Genomic DNA, 20885 nt, shown 5'->3' with positions numbered 1-20885 from the left:
TTGTACTTATATTAAGCTCTTAAAAGCCATTTTATGGCATCACTATGGTTGGCGTCAACTGGTGCAATCATTCAAGATGTCAGCCCCCCCTTGTCTTCCTCCCATGCCACATCATACATCAGAATCCTTACTAATGTTTTTTATACTATTGTTACTCTTGCATCATAATCCCCTTATATAATTGAATGGAATGGCAATGGTTGTGACATAAACAACTAGAAAAATTAAAATTATACCTATAAATTGCAGTATCATACATACAGCTTAAATGTTTTAACCTGCACATAGTTTCATGTGGTTACAGTGAAAATTTGGTAAGTTGTGCTGTTTTTAAAGAAAATGTCAAAAGAATATACGTATATATATATTTAAAAAATTAAATTTAATTTAAAAAAAAAAACCTATAAACCTGAGGTCTCTCTTTTTTCCTCCCACTGAGCCTTGCCCTAGTCCATCTCCAATGTTTTAAAGGGACACAGACAAATGCCACAGCCTATTTTTGCCAAAAGGCAGATGTGTGGGGAACAGTGGTGTCTCCCTCTCCTTTAGAGTGCCACCTGATGTGACCCACATCCCTCTAGTGATGCCCTTGAGTGGACCTCTCAGCATTCGGATTAGATCACTGAATTTTAGGCTAGTTATAATTTATCTGCATTTCATTTTGTTGGCCTCAACTAGCTTCCTGTTGAGTTCAGTCTATATTTAGATATTAACTTACTGAATTAAGTATGGTTCCTTAACAAGTTTCTTCAAAGGACATACATAGTGTTGCAACGGATGATCCTGGGGCTCTTTGCAATGGATGCTCCAGTTCTTTAAAGTGTGTCTTCTACAACTCCAGAAATGTCTGTTTCTAGTGTAGCCCCTGAAGAAGACCAACTTTGATAGAGACCAAAACAGTTGGGCATTTAAAATGAATAAGAAATAAAACAAGTAACCATCTATCAGCACATGGAACATTGTCTCTTCTTTTGCTTTTGCTTTGTACATGTGCTTATCAGTTCTCTCTTTTGTTTTCTATTTTATGACAGCTTCCCTCCTCTGATTGCTGCACCCATAGGCTTTTATTACACAGGGAAAATTGGAAGTTTAAACGGGTTAGAACCCGTGGTTATCCAGCATATTAGGCACAATTGCGCAAATGGTTTTCACATGATGCTGCATGCAAAGTGCTTAGAATCTGAACAGAAAGTGACATGAATCAGGGAATAGTCATTTTCGGGAAAATACCGTGTTTTCATTTCCATTTCATTTGCGAATTTGCTTTCTTTGCTCAATTGCTGTGGTGTGAAAGCCGTTTGCAGTATTCTCCCTGTTTTTGTGCTTGTTCTCAGATTTTTCCATGGTTCCTTAGGGATAATAGCCAGGGCTCTTAAAGGAACATCTCAGGCAAAGGTAGAGGCACACAGACATACAAGAGAAAATGCTTGCCTTTTCCTCCTGTGTCTCTCTCAGTGTGAATGTATTCTCCTCTAGACAGGGCTCTTAAAAGAGCAGCTGATGCAAGGGCAGAAAGAGAGGGAGAGAATGAATGGTTCCTGGTCTGAGCCAGCAGCGATCTACAAACTGTCCCCTTTAAAGACTTTTGGACTTCAGCTCCCAGAAACCCAGACTATTGGCCAACATGGCTGCGGCTTCTGAGAGCTGAAGTCCAAAATCCTTTAAAAAGGGGACAGTTCGGGGATTGCTGCTGCTGGCTCAGATTGGGATGGAAGCATTGAATCCTTGCTCTGGGAGAAAAAGATTGAGTTGTATGAGCAGCCAAATGCAAAAAGCAAGAGAAGGCAATGAGGGAGGGGAAGCATATGGAGGGGGTGGAGTAAGAAGGAAGGAAGAGTGAATGGTAAGAGCAGTTACCATTCATTCATTCACTCTCCTCTCTCTCTCTGCCCTTGTCCCAGTCTATGTGTGAAAATCATTTGCGTATTTGTTTGCTTTTGCGGGATGCACATGCTTTAATCGTTATCAGGATGAAAGCACATTTGGTCCTGCAGTGTGAAAACCAATCCCACATTTGCGTGCAAGTGCAGGTTAATCTTGGATTCTGCACGTGATAACAGCACCTTGCGTGTGAAAACCTTTTGCACAATTGTGAGTTAGTCGCAAGTTCTTACCATTTTAACCTTCCAGTTTTTCCCTGTGTGATAAACTCCATAGATAGGTTACCCAACAGAGAAATAAATGCTGTTACGTTATCCCCCACCGCCCTCCTCCACCTTTTAAAATAATAGATGACACTGCCTGATGCACTGGCAAGCTGAAAATATCCAGTAGATTGAAGTTTAGTTTGAATAAACTGAGGCTTAAGGCCAAACTATACATTATGACTGTCTGTGATAAATCTTTCAACTGCTTTTGGTGCTAAGTACAGTGAGAGGCCCTATGCTAAGAAATTGGTGTAAAGCTTTTAAAACCCAGCCACGTTTTTCCTGGTCTAAATTGGAAGGTTGGTTGTACTGATACAATAAAGGAACTTCCTACTGTCCCATGGAGAAACTGTAGCAGGACAGATAAGTTACCAACAGCAGCTCAGGGATAATATTGAAGGTGTCGCCTCCACCCCATTGTAACAGCCTGTTTCCCATTTTCATTGCTGCAGCCAATGAACAATAACAATAGCTCTGTTTTGGATCTCTCTGTGTAACATGAAGTTTGTCTATTAAAAGGATAAACATTACTCTTAACAAGTGGTTAATTGCAGCCAACTCTTAATCCAAAGAAGCTTTCTCTTTGCAAGACAATGATTGATATGACATTTCCAGTGACAGCAAAGGTCGCACTCAATATAAAACCCTTCTTGCTGTATAGTTATTAAAATAAAATACAGGAGCATCCTTCAACTCCAGGGCAGAGGAGATTATCTGAATAATTTTGTGGCATATCTTCCTAATGGATGTCTTTGTCTTTGTGCAAAATTTTGTAGATATGGATGAATGCAGCATACGGAATATGTGTCTCAATGGCATGTGCATCAATGAAGATGGAAGTTTTAAGTGTATTTGCAAACCTGGTTTTCAGCTAGCTTCAGATGGACGTTACTGCAGAGGTGAGACCCAACTGCAAATGTTACAGTACATTATATTTATGTGACGAAGTGTATGGTGCTAAGATTGTTATCTCTGTTGGTATTCAGGATCACCTGGGAAAGCATTCCTATTTTTCCACAGAACATTTCCTTGTGTTTAATTACCCAGTCTAAACAGTGATGGGGGTGGGGGGAATGCCATGTGTATATTATCTTGATCCTCTTCTGCTTTCTCTTCTTTCCCATCATTGCTTCCCGTGAATACAAAGGTTTTATGTACTAATGATATACCTGCAAATTTCCTTTTTCTTTTGTTATTTCTTTATTTCTTTTATTATTTATTAAAATATTTATGCCTGCCTTATATCAAGATATGGTTTTTCCAATGAAAGTCTCACAACTGCCTTTTTTTTTTGCAAATTGGAATGCTGCCATGTTTTTGGGAGGCACTGACTATTCCCTTCATCCACTCAGCCAATCTCTCCTGGACTGTTTGGGAAGGACAAGAGTCTAGCACACATGTAATGACTCTCACCTTTTTTAACAGTGTTAACAGTGTGTGAGCTACTGTGGTTATGTTATCTCCAGAAAAGGCCATAGCTGGTGCACCAGCCACATAGTCCACTTGATCCTCCAGTGACAAGGATGGATCTAGATGCACTCCTAAGCTAAGTACCTGCTCCTTTAGGAGAATGCAGCCCCATCCAGAACAGGCTGTTTACCCAATTCCCAGACCTGAGAACCACCAATCCACAGAGCCTCTGTTTTCAGCTTCAGTTTTTTGGCTCTCATCCAGCCCATTACATTATTTAGGCACTGGTCCAGCACCTGTACAGTCCTAGTTGACTCTGATGGAGAAGCAGAGCTAAGTGTCATCAGCATACTGATGGCATCCCACTCCAAACCCCATCAGCAGTTTCATCAAGATACTGAACCGTGTAAGAGATCAGATGGAACCCTGTGGCACCCCCCAGCTTAATCACCATGAGACTGAACAGGAATCCCCCAGTGCTACTCTCTCGAACTCACCTTCCAGATATTAGTGGCACCAATGTAGAACAGTGCCTCCTACTCCCATCCCACAGAGCCAGTCCAGTACGACACTGTGTTCAGTGGTATCAAAAGCCGTTCAGATATCCAGGAAGATGAGTAGCTCCCCCTTCCTTCTGATGGAGTATAATAATAATAATAATAATTAATAAGACTATGTCTGTTTCAGTGTTGAAACCAGACTAAACCAGGTCTGAAACCGGACCTTTTTCTGAAACCAGACTAAAATTGGTCTCCTTCTTTTGAAGTTACTCAGCCACCACAAAAATCATGTTAATGATTGACAGCCTTTTCTGTTGAAAAAAAGAAACATCTGAGCAATAGCCTTAACTCATTGCCAAAGATGGCAGACAACTGGCTTCTTATTACTTACTCTTCACCAGAAAAATGAATGACTCCTTTTCTAATGAGTTACTTTGCTAACTAATTAGTTGCTGTTGTAAAAACTGGTGTGGAGTTACCTTTTGGGACACCTTTAATGGCCATGGCTGTAATTCAGTACTTCTTAGTAGGATAGGAACAGGTTCTTTGGCAGGTCTGTGTGCTGAGCTCTTGTTTTTGTTGTGCCTTCAAGTCATTTATGGCTTATGGCAATGCTAAGGTGACACTTATCACGGGATTTTCTTGGCAGGTTTCTTGACAGAGGGATTGCCATTGCCGTCCTCTGAGGCTGACAGAGTGTGACTTGGCCAAGTTCACTCAGTGGGGTTCCAAGGCCAAGTGGGGATTTGAACCTTGCTCAGTGCTCAAACCACTACTCCACACTAACTCTCTGGCTGACCTCTTAGATGAGCACAATAATAAGCAAAATAACTATTTTTTAAAAGCAGTAATCAAGCTCTGCACTTCACACTTATAAAACTATTAACAAGAAGATGAATCTAGGACCTTTTTCTTTATGTAGGGCTTTCCAGAAATAGGGAATTTTGCTATAGGAAACAATTCAGATATTGCCATATGTAATAAAGCTGCACTAAATAAACAGAAATAGTCTCAAAAGTCCAATCTATTTGGAAGGTGGGCAGAGAGACAAATGTGTACCCTTATGATAAGGCAAAATTCCACTTTGTAGAATGCAAAAAATGAAAGGTTAAAAAAAAAAGATGATTGCATGATTAAAGAATTTGCTGCAAGAATCAACTCATTTTCCCTGGTTTCACAGCCTCTTTTCTAGCTATAAGTTGGCCGTCCATATCCACAGATTCCTTATCCACAGACTCAATCATCCAAACAGAATCTCCGGTGTTAGTACTGGGCCTTAGGGCCAAGTGTGAGTAAGGCCTGTTACAGACTGCCAAAATAAAGCTGCTTCGGGTCTCTTTAGAGATATGCTATTTAAATGATGCATGGGTCCTAAGAGTCCAGAGGTCGCGCCAAAGCCACACTCCATTCCTAAGCACTGGAGTGCAGCTTTGGTGCAGCTTCCGGATTCTTAGGATGCATGCATCATTTAAACAGCATACCTCCAAAGAGACCTGAAGCAGCTTTATTTTGGCAGTCTGTAACAGGCCCAAGTATCCTTCCAAAAGGTGTGCATAGCATCAGTGAAACATGACTTGAGTGCACTGAATGTAAAGTATTTTGAAAAATTTCCAAAGTGACAAGCTGCTCAGCTAACAATTCCTGTTGAAAGCTGGAACTGAGTTTATAATGTTCCTCCTTTCTTACACCTTTCAACACTTGTACAAAGTTGTGTTCTCGAAGTGGAAAGTGTATAAATGTATTCTAGTCTGAGCTTCTGCACAGAATTTGGAAAAGTAACTTTTCCAGGTTCTGAATCAGGATCAGTCAGGTCTGACTTCCACAGCCTGTTGTGTACCAGCACTGAGGCCCTCTTCAAACCCACTATTAAGGCTGGTCTGGGGGTGGAGTTGGAGCAGCACATCCAGATGACACATACCCATGGTGCTCCTCTGTGCTGCATCCATATGACGCAGCACCGAAGGAGTAGTGCCAAGCCGCAGCAGCACGGCTATGGCACCTTTTCCAGGGTGCAAAAAGGAGCCTTTTTTGTGGCTCCTTTTTGCACCCTGGAAAGACCAGATTGGAGCCATGGTGTGCAGTTGCCACGATCTCAATCTGGCTGGGAAAGGGGCGGCATTGCACTGCCTCTTCGGGGCAGTCTGTTGGGCCCCTAAGACTGATAATTTCATCTCTAGAGACTTGTGGACCTAATTTGATTTCAGTACCTTAGAAAGATTTTTTTGTACCACCACAAGCAGTCTTGATTCTTTTACCTCTGTTTAGTCCCTTATTTTTTATTATTATTATTATTATTATTATTATTATTATTATTATTAAATTGCTTTGAAAGATGCGGACAGGCCTAGCCATTTCTTTACCTTTCTGATGACTGGATGCTCATGTACCATAAATATATACTTACAATAGTATTTATTTTAAAACATACCGGTAACTAGAAAACCAGTGCCAGGACTACGATAATTATATTTTATGCCAAGCAACATAAGCTAAGTAAAACACGGAGGTGTTTTGCTCTTCATTTACCCTTTTAAGGTGGGGGGGGGGGGGGGAAACGAAGAAAAGGTCACAGACGCTGCTCATTGTGTATATTAAGGAACACTGTTATGAAGTGATTACATTGTTAAATGTTACACATCCTCCCACACAATATTTTAAATGTATTCGGTCCTTTAATCTGCCGGGTTTTTTGGCGGGGAGGGTAAGGGATAAGCATTATAACCATATCAGGGAAAAAATGCCTCTGCTTCCTGCTGAGACACAGTTCATTTAACAACAGAAAGTTTGGAAATTCAACATACAAATTCATGGGCTGGTTGATCTCACGTAGTTTTAGAGTACTGTACATATTGAAGGACATGATTTGCTTTTTTGGCCCCCAAATGCTCTCTAGTAGGTGTAGGGGCATTTTAGCTATGTTTTTAAGCCCAGCTGAAACCTATTTAATAATAGGAAATTATCAGAAGTCATTTCATGTTCATTTCCTGTTTTTGATTTTGTTTTTTTTAAAGACCCTTAATTCTCCAAAGGGCACGTGGAGAACCGGAGGCCTTTGGCGGGTCACAAAAATGCTCTTGGAGTCCACGTTTGGCCCACCCCTGATTAAGGCAATAAACACCTGGAAAGTCATGTGCTATTTTGACAACATCAGGTAGTTTCATAGGGATGGTGAAGCTGACTGATCCTAATAAGATATAGCTTGAAGACTATTAAGAGCCATAAAGGGTTGCTAAGAAGGCTGCACAGCCTACCTGGGACCCTCTGTGAAGTGTTCTCTGGTGCCTTCTAGACTGTTGACCTTTTCTTTGGATCTCTGATGTGTGTTGTCTGTCAGGCAGCTTCTTCAGATTGCCTGCCCAGTTGTGTGAGAACCGGGCCTCTGAGAGACTTGGCAGAAGACGAGATTCTGTGAAACATTATACAAATGCTTTTTATCCCTTCTTCCCTCCCTCCCTTCATTCCTCCTATAACATTATTGCACATGCATCATTTGATTTTTGGATTACTGCCCTCCAGGGATTGTATTAAAATGTATCTGTTGCACAGTAAGAAGATCCAATTCTAAGGACATAGTTATCCCACTCAGTCTAAGGGACATTTTCTTTTGAATTATGCTTTTGTCCTGCACATTTCATGGGATGAGCTAATGTTGTTTTAAATTACTTTTGCTAAGTAACAATTCATTGGAATTGGATTCCTCTCTCTCCTTTACATGGGTATTTGATGAATAAAACTATATGGAATATGTACATCTCTGTTCAAATAAATGATTAAAAAAATTATTTAATGAAACCTATTCTGTTTTTTGGCAGATATCGATGAGTGTGAGACACCTGGAATCTGTATGAATGGGCGCTGTGTGAATACCGATGGCTCCTTCAGGTGCGAATGTTTCCCAGGCCTTGCTGTGGGACTGGACGGACGCGTGTGTGTTGGTAAGATGAATTCGCTGTTCTCACAGTTACAACATTTAAGAGATTTAATATATACCAGCTTTCTGTAACCCATAAGTCCTCCCAGGTAGCACATAAACTAGAACCCTGCTTTGCTGAGCCTCTCTGAGAAAGGAATCCCAGAACTGAAAGAAGGAGTCCCAGGAATGCACTTCTCAGGTCTGAACAGGGTCAAAATAGTGCCAAGGGTTGATCTTTATTGTTCCTAGGGTCAATCTTAAGCATAATTCAGGATGCCCATAGCATGGAATAGGATGAATCCTTTATAAAAAGGGGGCATGAAGGAACCTCCTGAGCAAAGAGGAAGTAGCACTGAAAAGCATCACTTCTGCTTCTTCAGGACCATACTAGATAGGCCAACACTTGTCTTTGAAGGAACATCTCAGATAAGGTCTCTAAGAAATAGTAAGGAATTAAATGACTTGCCAGGGTTGATTTTCAGATTCTCCAGCTGAACATGTATGTTAATTCCAGACTCTATGGAATATGGTCTACATATATTATTATATAGTCCATATATTATATATACCATATAAGGAAGGAACCAAAGTTACATATGAATCAACAACCTATTCCAAATATCTATATTTGGCCCCGGATGATGCAAAGGAGCACCAAACAGCCACAATGCCAGCGGCTATGACGCCCTTTCCATGGTGCAAAAAGGAGCCGCTTTTTTCAGCTCCTTTTTGCACTGCAGAAAGGCCAGATCGGCGCCATGGCATGTAGTTGCCATGGCCCCAATCGGTGCTGAAAGGGGCGATCTCTTCAGCCCCTGACTCCCTTTTATTTGCATTTTTTTACAGCATTGAGTGCATAAGGAAAGCTGCCTCTACTGGCTGTATAGTGTTGCTGAGAGTGTTTTACCAGGTCTTGTGTCTGTTGAATGCTTCTAACAGCTATCTAACTGGTGACTTTCTTCCCTTTTCATTTAGACACGCACATGCGGAGCACATGTTATGGTGAATACAGAAGAGGTCAATGTGTTAAACCATTATCTGGAGCAGTTACTAAATCAGAATGTTGTTGTGCCAGCACTGACTATGCCTTTGGGGAACCGTGCCAGCCTTGTCCTGCACAAAGCTCAGGTACAGTGTGATTTATCTATAATGGAATAGTATCATTAATTTTCAACAGTGTGGTGTGGTGAGATGGGGTGCAGTGTAATGGACAGAGTATTGGATTTGCTTGGATTCAGATTCTAATGCCCACTAAGCCATGAAACTAACTGGACAATCATTATGTCTCAGATCCTTTCTTCGTAGTGTTGTTTTGAGGATAAATAAGGGATGAACAGAGGTATATGTACTGCCTTGAGCTCATCAGAAGTAAGATAGGAAAGAAACATTAACAAATAAATACATAACAGTAATGTCCTAGGTCCCTGCCCTGAGGAATATTCATTCTATAATGACATGTGAAAGATAACAAACGAAGGGGAAGCAAATGGGAAGCAAAAGCAAAGGGAAAAATGGGAAGAAAAAAAAAAGGGGGGGAAGCAAAAACATGAAAGTATATTTTAGGGACATGAAATAAGTCAGTTAATTAGCATAATTCTAGTTTATGCTTGCAAATTACTGGTGGCTAACTTATTTTTGCAAGACAAAAAGGAAATTTGGTTCAGATTGCGTTTTTTTTCCCCTTTGAAAAAACACTAGTCGAGTCTCTCGGCCAAATCTCTCAGAAAAACAATATTCTGGAATGTCTAGCCTTGAAATTGGCTGAGTGTTTTTAAGGAGAAAGGTACCTTGAAAAGCCTGTACATTTTAAACCTTTATTTTAATTGGCAGTTTGAGAAAGAGACAGAGGATGAAGATCACTTGAAGCAAATTAAGATGGCTTTAGATGATGTGCTGGGTTTAAAGAGGAATTGTTGTTCACTGTTTTTACTCGATGCCACGTTAGTTCAACTAGCAGCAAAAGCAACGGAAAGTTATTAGAGCAGGGAAAGACCTTTCCAGTACTGTCTGTTGCTATCAGCTCTCTCCTTGTAACTACACAGTAGAGCTGAAACGTTTTGTATATGTAGATGGCTCCGTGCCATTAACTTCTGTTTTGTATTTGAATTAATTTAACAGAACATTTACACATGTGGAAGCAATTTCTTCTGGGCTGTTTTGCACACCTCTCCTATTGTTAAAGATGCCAGCTCATGGAGGGTAAAATATAGGACAGCTCTCCAACTCTCAGTTATTGATTTGGGGTTTCGGGGGTGGCTGGCTTGAAAACTAACTTTTTTTTTCAAGGAACATATATAATTTGGGCATGAAGCTCTCAAATGCTTTTGCTTAGTCAAGATGTTTTATTGAGAATCCATCTTCCTCATTCTAAAAGTTCCAGTTTTAAATTGTCTTCATACATGCTAAATATTTCTCAGATGATGTGTCGTTTTATCAAACTTGATAAAAGCAATTCCAGCATTATTCCTTTTATCACCTCCATGCTAATTTATCCTGTCCACTTACTTGTGGACTTGCTTTCCCCTCCATAAATTCTCCACTCTTAAAGTCACAAGACAGGTTTAGAAACTGGAAGAGGCTGAAATCAGGAGTGGGTAAAACTGCATGTATGGGTTGAATTTGCAATAGAAATAAAATAAAAGCTGAACAGTGGAGTTCTAAGTGGTTTTGGTAATAAGTCTCACTCAGTTAAATGGAGTTTATTGCTGAGTAAGTGTGCATAAGTTTGCAGTTTTGGTATGCGTAACTGTAAGTGTGGACCTGAGCCATTTGTGGTCCCTGTAACCTGCCCAAGTTAACAGCCTGGCTAGAAAGTCAGCATGGTGTAGTGAGACTATGACTTTGGAGACCAGAATTTGAATCCCTGCTCAGCCATGGAAACCGACTGGGTGACCTTTGACAACTCAAACTCTCTCCGCCTCGGAGGAAGGCAAAGGCAAAGGCACTCTGAACAAATCTTGTCAAGAAAACCCCATGGTGCATTTGCCCTAAGTCAGGCATGACTTAAAAGCACATAACAATAAACAAACCTGTTACTTGAACAACTATAACATGATCTGTATTCTTTAATTACTGCTTAGATATAGTTAAAATCTAAATATGATTTAGTGTCTACAACTCTCTTCAGATTGTGAGTTTTCAGAGGATTTCACATACCATATCTTGATTAGTTTTACAACAGTTCTGAAATGTAGGCCAGTGCAGAGCTATGCTAGATCCTTAGGTAGCTATACTTATACTGGAATACAAGCATCAAGAATGTTGTCAGAAAGGTTTGATGCAGTGGTTTGGTCCAGAACTGGCCTGAGTGTCAAGTTTTATAAGTGGGAAAAATGCAGAGTTTGTTCTGAAAGAATTGACCTCATTAAAGATGCATGATTTGCTTTCATTTTCCTCCTCAGATGAATATCATGGTCTTTGTAGCAGTGGTCCAGGCATAACAGCAACTGGAACTGGTAAGCATATATAATCGTTTCATGCAAAACAAGCAAAAGCAGACTGTATTTGGATTGCAAGAGATACTTTTGAGGAACGTTTTGTCTAAATTAGTTCAGTGATTGTTATGAAGGGATCAAAAAGTAATAGTGACCCTCACTGTTTTCTGTAGATATCAATGAATGTGCTCTGGATCCTGACATTTGTCCAAATGGAATCTGTGAAAATCTGCGTGGAACATACAAGTGCATCTGTAATTTTGGGTATGAAGTGGATTCAACTGGGAAAAACTGCTTAGGTATGAAGTTTTCCGTATTCCTATCTTAACACATTCCCAGATGGTGCCTTATTGTTTTATATTAGTGCCAGTTCATGTTTCTGATTTGTCTGTCTTGTTTCCTCCTGACCTTTAAGTTTCCTTCCCATCTTTGTTTTCCTGTCTACCCTCCTCCCTTCCAACCACCAGGCTGCCAAATTCTAATTTGATCACTCTATTTGGAAGGGAATTCCCCTAGCGCTGGTAAAATAGGTTAGATAAATTGTGAGGGTTTCTGCTTTCCTCTGTGGCATGGCTTCTTACTTAAGTCTCCTTTGGCTTTTTGTATATACAAGCGTTTTTCTGCAATACACCTGATAGTTTGCAGTCGCCACATTGCAATCTGCATTGCATCTACTGACCTTGGGTGGAGATGCAGGCTGGCATGTTTTAACTTTGAATAATGTGTTGGATCTATAAACTTACAGACTTTCCAGTCCTGTGATTATTCAATATTTTGTGACGTTATTCCAATACTCCTCCAAAATGGACTACTGGTCTACCTACACTTCTGCAAGATCTGCATTTTTGCCTTATATAATCTATTCTGTCTTCTCTGCCAGTTACACTGGTTTTAGATGGCAATTAAATGGATAAAAGATGCAGTTGAGTATTTGTTTCTGTGTACACTGGCGACTTTTTGACATCATTTTAAAAAGGACTTAATTACATTACTCACTGTGTCATTCCTGCAGTGGCTTATTGTACTTACTTTGCTTGAATGAGCACCTTGCTAAGTTGCTCATTGGCATTATTGGTTCACTTAATAAGTATAGGAAAATCCTATGTGGTATTGTTATTATTATTAACATCCTTTTCACCAAAGGGCAGTACATCAGAACATATACAATCAAAAATGAACAATAAAACACAACTCTAGAAAATGTTAAAATACTAAAATGAAATGCTAAAAACAAAATTTCCATCAATTGCTATCCATCTGGCCCACCATAGGCATGCTCAACAACTTAAGGGTGAATCCAAGAGGAAGGTCTTTAACTCTTTAGGAAAATGAGTAAGATCCTCCTCCAGCTGGAGGTGCAAAGGAAGATTGTTCCACAAACACAGAACCTCAAATGGGCAATCAAGGGCCGTGAACATTACAAAAGGCATGCTTACAAGATTACCCTTGATTGCCCATTTGAGACTGAGTTAGTTCAGTTAGAAGGGATATTGAAGAGGACACAGAGACCTCCTGAGAGGGGACAAAGAAGTATCAGATTACTCTGGCCGCCATATATTTGGGGTTACCAGTGCATGCACTACAGTTTTTAGGTCCCTCTGTTCCATGAAAGGATGCAGCTGGCGTATCAGCCGGAGCTGATAGCAAGCACTCCTGACTGGCAGAATATAAAGTATTTTACCTACTGGCAGAAAGGGAGTAGGGAGGGACCTAGTCTCGTCTCCCATGACAGAGAGCTGCACAGCCCAGGAGCAGGTACCAAGATGTAAACAAGGAATGTGTCACTGAAGCCAGATTTGACATATACAGAAATGGGTGCAACTGTCACACTTGCTTTAACTGTGCAAATGCTCTCCTGTCCACTGCTGAAACATGGGCATCAAGGCTCAGACCTGAGTCTAGAAGAATGTCCAGGGTAAGAAGCTGAGATTTCAGCCAGAATGTAATTTCATCCAGAACAGGCTTTGTCACTATTCTTTGATCTGTCTTTTGACAGACTAGGAGCAACTCATCTGGACTAAGGTTCACTTTGTTCACCCCCATCCAGTCCATTACTGACATAACACATCCATGGCAGAATACAGTGTAAGCATCCTCTTTCTCCTTTTCTCTCCCATTGTAAAACTATCCTCCTTCCTTAAAAACTGTCATTTCCCCCGCTTCTGGCCTCAACACATGCAGACTTCAAGCGTTGTAAATCTTGATATGGGAAAGGGAGAATTCTGCATCAGAGGCCTTGGGAAGACAACATTCCAGCGTCCAGCTGTCCCAGGGATTGCATCTCATCATTGTCACATTAGACAGCGTGACTGGATCAGAAAAAAATGTAGGGAGTGTTTAGTCTCTTTTTGACTGCACACAACTTGTTTCTTTTGGGTCACAAGAAAATATAAATTTCCCTGCCAGAGACAGGATGTTTGGGAAGGTGTGCTATAAACCCCTAAATACCCCAATATTTGTTCTTTCTTCGGTGACTTCATATTTGATTTTAAACTGTATCATTTATTATACAACACAGAGAGGGACATCCAAATCAGTGAAACTTATCTGTTTTTTAAAAATGGTTGCTTTTATGGCTTCTCATGAGATTAAAATCTTTAGACACTAAATAATAAATCTGATGACACTACTGATTATTTTTGTAGACATTGATGAATGTGCCTTGAACACATTGCTCTGTGACAATGGACAATGCAGGAACACCCCTGGAAGTTTCACCTGTACCTGCCCCAAGGGATTTGTATACAAACCTGATCTACAGACATGTGAAGGTAATTTAAGACATCAGTTTTCATTACAGATATTCTAAATGCCTGATCTGTTTAGGACTTTCTTTTTTAATGATCCTATCACTGATGTTATTATTGGACCATATGTGGATTAATTTTCCATCTTTTGGGATAAATTCCATTTTAGGCAGACTGGAACTGTTTTATTTTTATAAGGATGCCTTGATAGTCTGAGTTTCCTCTCCAAACAAAGGGGTCATTTTTTCCTGGGAACAGAAAGATGAGTGACATTGTCAGTTTTGGGTGCATCTACACTGTAATGCAGTTTGGCACCACTTTAACTGCCATGGCACATCCTACAGAATCCCAGGATTTATAGCTTTGTGAGGCACAAGCACTCTTTGGCAAAGAAGGCTAAAGACCTTGTAACACTGCAAATTCCAGAATTCCATAGGATAGAGCTACAACACATAAAGTAGTGTTAAACTGCATTATTTTTACAGTGTAGTTGTAAAAATGCAGTATATGTTTGACATGTTATAAGTTAAAAAAACATGTGTGCTATGATTGATATGATTATGTATGTTTAGTATTCCCAAATAAAATTCTAGGTGGGAATTCTATATTCTGAGAAAAAGATTTTCTTTTTTTCTTCTAGTGTTGGCAAAGCAACAAAGAACTTTTCTGAAAGTCAATAAAAGAGAATATTAAGATCTGAGGTCAAATGCCAGAAGAGCTATGGCCTTAGTGGGCTGCAATCAGTTCACTGCTTTCATTCAGCACTGGTTACCTTGTTTTAAATGAGAATAGTAATGGTTAACCTTGCATTAATTCAAGAATTAATTGAAATAAAATGCTTTGAGGAGAATTACTACACGTGGCTTTTAAACCCTGGGAAGGAAGCAGCTTCTGCAATACTGGTTGTATGACACCACTTCCCACCCATAGCAGCTCTGTTTCCCATCTGTACCTTTTCATTTATTGGGGACACCCATGAATGACCTGGCAATCCTGCAATACTGCAGATGTAAAAAGTAATTTCCAGTGCACTTGTTTAGGACTTAATGATCCTGTCACTGACATTATTATTGGATCATCTCATATGTGGATTAATTTTCTATCTTTGGAAATTTACCCCATGACAGGTCCAAGAATGGGATAAGTGCACAGGGGTGTGATAATTTTCCTCCGATTGCACAATTAATGCCGTTTAAGCATGGGAGGAGGATGCTTTGCTCCCATGTGATAATCTCCATAGTCTGCACATCATAATCATTTCAATTCTAGATAACCAGGCAGAACCTTAACCAACTCTTTTGGTTGTTAATTTTCACTGTTTCTCTTCTAGATATTGATGAGTGTGAATCCAGCCCCTGTGTTAATGGAGTGTGCAAAAACACCCCTGGCTCTTTTGTCTGTGAATGCTCCCCTGAAAGTTCTTTGGACGCAACAAAAACTGTCTGCATTGGTAAGGTATTCTTCTGAATAGTGTTCTTTTTCAAGCCATGTTCATTGTCTGGAGATGGCTTTGATATACAGCCAGCCTTCCATTTTCACAAGTTCAACATTCGCGGATTCAGTTATTCACGTTTTTCCTTGTGCGCATGCATGCGCTTTTCCTCCTCTTCCCTCCTGGGCTTTTCCTCTTGGGCCAGTTAAAGCATGGGAGGGAAGAGCGAAGGGCATGCACAGTCACCCACTTATTCACATTTCCCCACTTTCACAGGGTCTTTTGCCCCCAACCCCTGCAAAAGTGGAGGGCCAACTGTAATTTTCATACAAGTACCATATTCTGTTACCAGGTGATTTGTAAGGGTAACTCTAAAATATTATCTTAAATATAATTAGGAGAATATTTTAATAATTGTATTCCTTTGTCACTGGTCATATTAAAAAGTGTTTTTAAAACTACAGGGATATTATTGCAGTGAATCAAGATCTTAAAATGATCTTAAAACCCTAATGGGCTCATATAGGGAGACATGGTCCTTCAAATAGCCTGGACCTAAGTTGTATATGGCTTTATAGATCAAAACCATCACTTTGAATTGTGCTCAGAAATGGACCTACAGCCAATGGAGCTGTTGCAACAAGGGAGTTGTGTGCTCTCTGTAGACAGCCCCAGTTAACAACCTGATTTCAGCTTTTTGGACCAACTGAAGTTTCTGATCTCTTTTCAAAGGCAGCCCTACATAGAGGGCATCACAGTAATCCAAGCAAGGTGTAACCAAGGCATGTAAAATCATGGCCAGATCTGACTTCTCCAGGAATGGGAATAGTTGACAAACTAGTGAAAAACACTCTTGGTCACTGCTGAAACCTGGGCCTCCAGGCTCAGAGATGAATCCAGGAGTACTCCCAAACTGTGAGCCTTTGTTTCAGGGAGAACATAACCCCTTGTATCATAGGCTGAATTCCTATTCCCAGATCTGTCTTTCAACTGACCAGGAACACCTCCGTTTTGTCTGGATTAAGTTTATATTTATTTTCCCCCATCCAGTCCATCACAGCTGCCTGGCACTGGTTTAGTACAGGAACATCATTCTTAGAATTGGGTGGAAAGGAGTAATAGAGGTAGGTATCATCAGCATACTGGTGATATCTGACCCCAGAATGCCAGACAACCTCTTCCAGCAGTTTCATATAGATGTTAAATAGCATAGGGGATAGGACTGAACCCTGAGGGACTTCATAAGCCAATAGCCAGGAAGCTAAACATGAATTCTGCCAGCACAACCCTCTGAGAGCACTCCTCCATGAAAGAACAGAGCCACTGTAGAACAGTAACCTACAAGCCTCATCCCAGAGAGATATCTTAAGGATACCTTGGTTGATAGTAACTGCTGAGACATCCATCAAAGCCAACCAACACACTTCCCTTGTCCTGTTCCCTGTGTAAGTAACCCACCAAGGTGACCAAGTGACATTGCTTACAATTTTTCAGGTGATATGTTGCAAACAGCCTATCTTGTAATCCTAGTTATGTTTGAATTCTTCAACAAAACATAACTCCTGTCATAATTTGGCAAGCATTGTTGATTTTTGAACTTGAGCCTTGAAAAGAAGGAGGCTTGGTGCAGCCTCTAGCCACTGCAACTGAGAACATGCCCTGAACAGCGTGGGACTGTGGCAACCAGATGCCATGGCCCCAAGACCAGCTGCCGCCACAGCCGGCAATGGACCACCAGCAAGGAACATGGTTTTGGCCCAATCCAGGGGTGTACGTCATCTGAACGCTATGCCCCAGATCATCCCAAAGGCGGTACTTTTGGCCTTTCTGTTTTGGGCCTAAGAGGAGAATGACAAGGGAGAAAAGTTGATAAGAGGCATTTTACTTTGTAAAAAATAAATAGGAAGCCGAGAGACTGAATGTTTCTGATGACTACCATAATGCCACACTCCACTGGGATTTTTCTTATGAAGATAATTGAACTACCATTCATCTTGAAAACATTAAAGATTAACACATTTATTATGGCACAATCTTTCATGGACTGCAGACCACTTCATCAGATGTGATTTGTATTTGATGAAGAGAACTGTAGTCCATAAAAACTTCTATTGTAATAAACCTGTTATTCTTTAATGATCTATAATTAATTATAATACATGGCTATCTGAAAACATCATTTTGTTGTTACCTTAACAGAGACTGTTAAAGGCACTTGCTGGCAGACAAGTGTGAATGGGAGATGTGAAATAAATATCAATGGGGCAACTTTGAAATCTCAGTGCTGTTCTTCACTTGGTGCTGCTTGGGGAAGTCCTTGTGTTCCATGTGAACGAGGTAATACCATTTGGATCCCTAACAAACTGTTATTTGGAACATTAAAAGACTTCATCCCTGAAAGTCAACTACTTTTGTGACCTATGTCTATTATCTGTGTTTAGCTTGATTTGTTCCAGCTTTGCTTCTTCCCAGAACTTGAGATAATTACTTTTCTCTGCACAGAATAGGTAAACAGGTACTACAGGAATACCTGGCTACTCTAAATGAATTCAAGTCTCCAGGACCGGATGAATTACATCCAAGAGTATTAAAAGAATGAGCACAAGTAATCTCAGAACCATTGTCAGTAATCTTTGACAATTCCTGGAGACTGGAGGAATGCAAATGTTGTCCCCATCTTCAAAAGGGACAGGGGGTGGGGAGAGGACCCCCAAAATTACTGCCTAGTCAGCCTAACATCAATACCAGGAAAGATTCTAGAGCAGATCATTAAACAGACAGTCTGTAAGCACTTAGAAAGGAAAGTTGAGATCACTAAATGTCAACTTGAGTGTCTCAAAAAGAAGTCATGGGTTCTGTCCTTGGCTCAGTGCTATTCAATATGTTTATCAGTGACTTGGTTGAAGGAATAGAGGGAATGCTTACCAAATTTGTAGATGACACTAACCCAGAGGATAGGATCAGAATTCAAAATGACCATAACAGATTAGAGAATTGGGCCAGAACTAACAAAATGAATTTCAAGAGAGAGAAATATAAGGTAATACAAGGATGACAAGCAGAAATAAATAAATAAAAAGTTCAGATATAGGATGGTGACACTTGGCTTGACAACAGTGCCTGCAAAAGGGATCTAGGAATCTTAGTAGATATTAAGCTGAACATGAGTGAACAGTGTGATGCAGCAGCTAAAAAGCCAATATGCTTCTAGGCAGCATCAATAGGAGTGTAGCGTCTAGACTGAGGGAAGTAATAGTACCACTCTATTCTGCTTTGGTCAGACCTCACCTGGAATATTGACAAGAGGAGGACCGCCAAAATGATGGAAGACCTGGAAACTATGCTTTATGAGGAGTGTCTTAGGGAGCTGGGTTTGTTTAGCCTAGGGAAGAGAAGGTTAAGAAGTGCCATGATAGTCATGTTTAAATAGGCATGACCCCTTTTCTTGCTGTATTTAGTATTACTTATTTAATTATATGTATATTTTTATGCAGCAAAAATCTAGCCTGTGTTTGAAATGTATTTCATATTTAGCTGAACAAATCTTGAGTTCTGGACTGCACTGTTCTCAATTTTCTTTTCTTTTATAGATCCAATCTGTTCAAAAGGCTACTCAAGGATAAGAGGAACACTGTGTGAAGGTATGTACAGTAGAAACATGTTGTCATTGGAAACAAAAAAATCTGTTGGTATTTCTTGCATTTCTTTAGAAACCACAACATTTAACTAGGAACATAAGTGAACTTATAATGAATTAGGCTATTGATTCATCTAACTCAATACTGTTGACACTGAGTGGAAGTCATTCCCTGGAGTTTTAGGCTGGAGTTTTGCAAGCTGAAGATACTGAAGACTGATCATGGTATCTTCAGCATTACTAAGATAACTCTGAATTATGACCCTCAGAGTTCCAAAAAAGTACATTCTTAGAATTCTTCCACTTAGTTTAAAGAAATACAAGAGGGCAGATGAGTTTTGTGATGTTCACAATACAATGAGATAAACAACTGCATAGGCAGTACAATTCAATTTTGTATTGTATTAGCAATATGCATATTAGAACTTCTAAATGCATCTGCTCGAGTGGTAAACGTTATTAATAAAGAAAAATGTCACAATCATTTAGAGTCTCTCAGGGATAGTGAATCCAGGCCTGGTGCCAAATCTGGCTTTCTTGGGGTCTCATTCCAGCCTTCATGCTCCCCAGATGAGACATTCCTTCTCTGCCAGTGGAGAAGAAGCCATCCAAGAACCTCTTCTCCTGCCCAAGCATGACAGCACTATGTGCTAGTTTCCAAGCTTTTGTATGTTTTTTCCCTTTCTCAAAGGTTGGAATTGCTCTTTAAGGTTTGGTTAACAGAAGAGCCTTAAGTTAAAATATGCTGGTATTCCTAGTTTTACCTTTTGGCTTTCTCTGGAATGTGGCCCATAAGCATCTTTCTGAAACAGTATTCACAATTTGGAAATTGTGACTGAGACTGTGGCACACACAGATAGAACTTTTAGGGGTACAATTAAACAAACATGCAGAGAAAGATAGCAGATACGTTTGGTCAGTATCCAACGATTTTATTTTAGCCACTAAATAATCAATACCAGATTCACCTGTTGTTAATGCTGGCTGGTCAGTGGGTAAACAAAAAACACGGGAGCCCCTTTCAAGTCCTTCACTGCTCATAGGGGAATACTATGAAAACTGTGAGGAAGTTCATCCTAATGTTAGCTGGAATCTCTTATTCAGTAGTTTAGATCCATTGCTCTGTGTCCTAGCCTCTGGAGCAGCAGAAAACAAGTTTGCTCTATCTTCAATATGACATCTCTCTAAATATTCAAATACCTATAGATCAGGCTATAGATTTCTTCAGTTTCTTCTTCACAAAAATTGGTGAAGTAGAAGTATTACTAAACTGGAAAAAATGTGGATAGTGTGTTGGCGAGAGCAAATAAGGGATGTGAGGAGTAGATGCTAGAGAAACTAGGGCTTGTAGCAATGGCAAAAAAATAACTGGAGAAGTGGAAGCAAGAGGTAAATTAGACATGTTTGCTGGGTAAGTGGAAGGTGTTTGGGAAGGCATGGCAGAGAGGAAAGAGACTAAGAGTGTAGATCATAGAGTTGGAAGAGACCTTAAGCACCATGGGTGCTTTATACCTGCCTCTTCCATATTGATTTCCCTTTTTGCTGGGGTTGATCATCCTGGTTTTTGGCCTTTGCTCATTTTTTTCCTTAGGTCACTCACAGCTGGAGGTATTATCGCTATTGGTTGAATGTATTATATCTCAGTAACAGCCGAAGTCCTGCCTG

At 40.1% G+C, this 20885-nt stretch overlaps 1 protein-coding gene across 3 annotated transcripts in view; it reads left to right on the top strand.

Moving 5' to 3' along the window:
* FBN1 (fibrillin 1) overlaps positions 1–20885 on the top strand; it is a 186690-nt gene that overhangs the window by 92350 nt on the left and 73455 nt on the right. For all 3 annotated transcript variants that reach the window (XM_042474932.1, XM_042474933.1, XM_042474934.1), the window contains 9 exons: positions 2924–3046; positions 7870–7992; positions 8946–9098; positions 11372–11425; positions 11578–11703; positions 14050–14175; positions 15482–15601; positions 17783–17920; positions 19174–19224. In XM_042474932.1, coding sequence (XP_042330866.1) covers positions 2924–3046; positions 7870–7992; positions 8946–9098; positions 11372–11425; positions 11578–11703; positions 14050–14175; positions 15482–15601; positions 17783–17920; positions 19174–19224 — 1014 coding nt within the window. The remainder of the gene's footprint in view (positions 1–2923; positions 3047–7869; positions 7993–8945; positions 9099–11371; positions 11426–11577; positions 11704–14049; positions 14176–15481; positions 15602–17782; positions 17921–19173; positions 19225–20885) is intronic.

Source organism: Sceloporus undulatus, chromosome 6 (assembly GCF_019175285.1).
Source record: "Sceloporus undulatus isolate JIND9_A2432 ecotype Alabama chromosome 6, SceUnd_v1.1, whole genome shotgun sequence".
In the NCBI taxonomy this organism is placed as follows: Eukaryota; Metazoa; Chordata; class Lepidosauria; order Squamata; family Phrynosomatidae; genus Sceloporus; species Sceloporus undulatus.
This window is presented reverse-complemented; position numbering and strand designations above follow the sequence as displayed.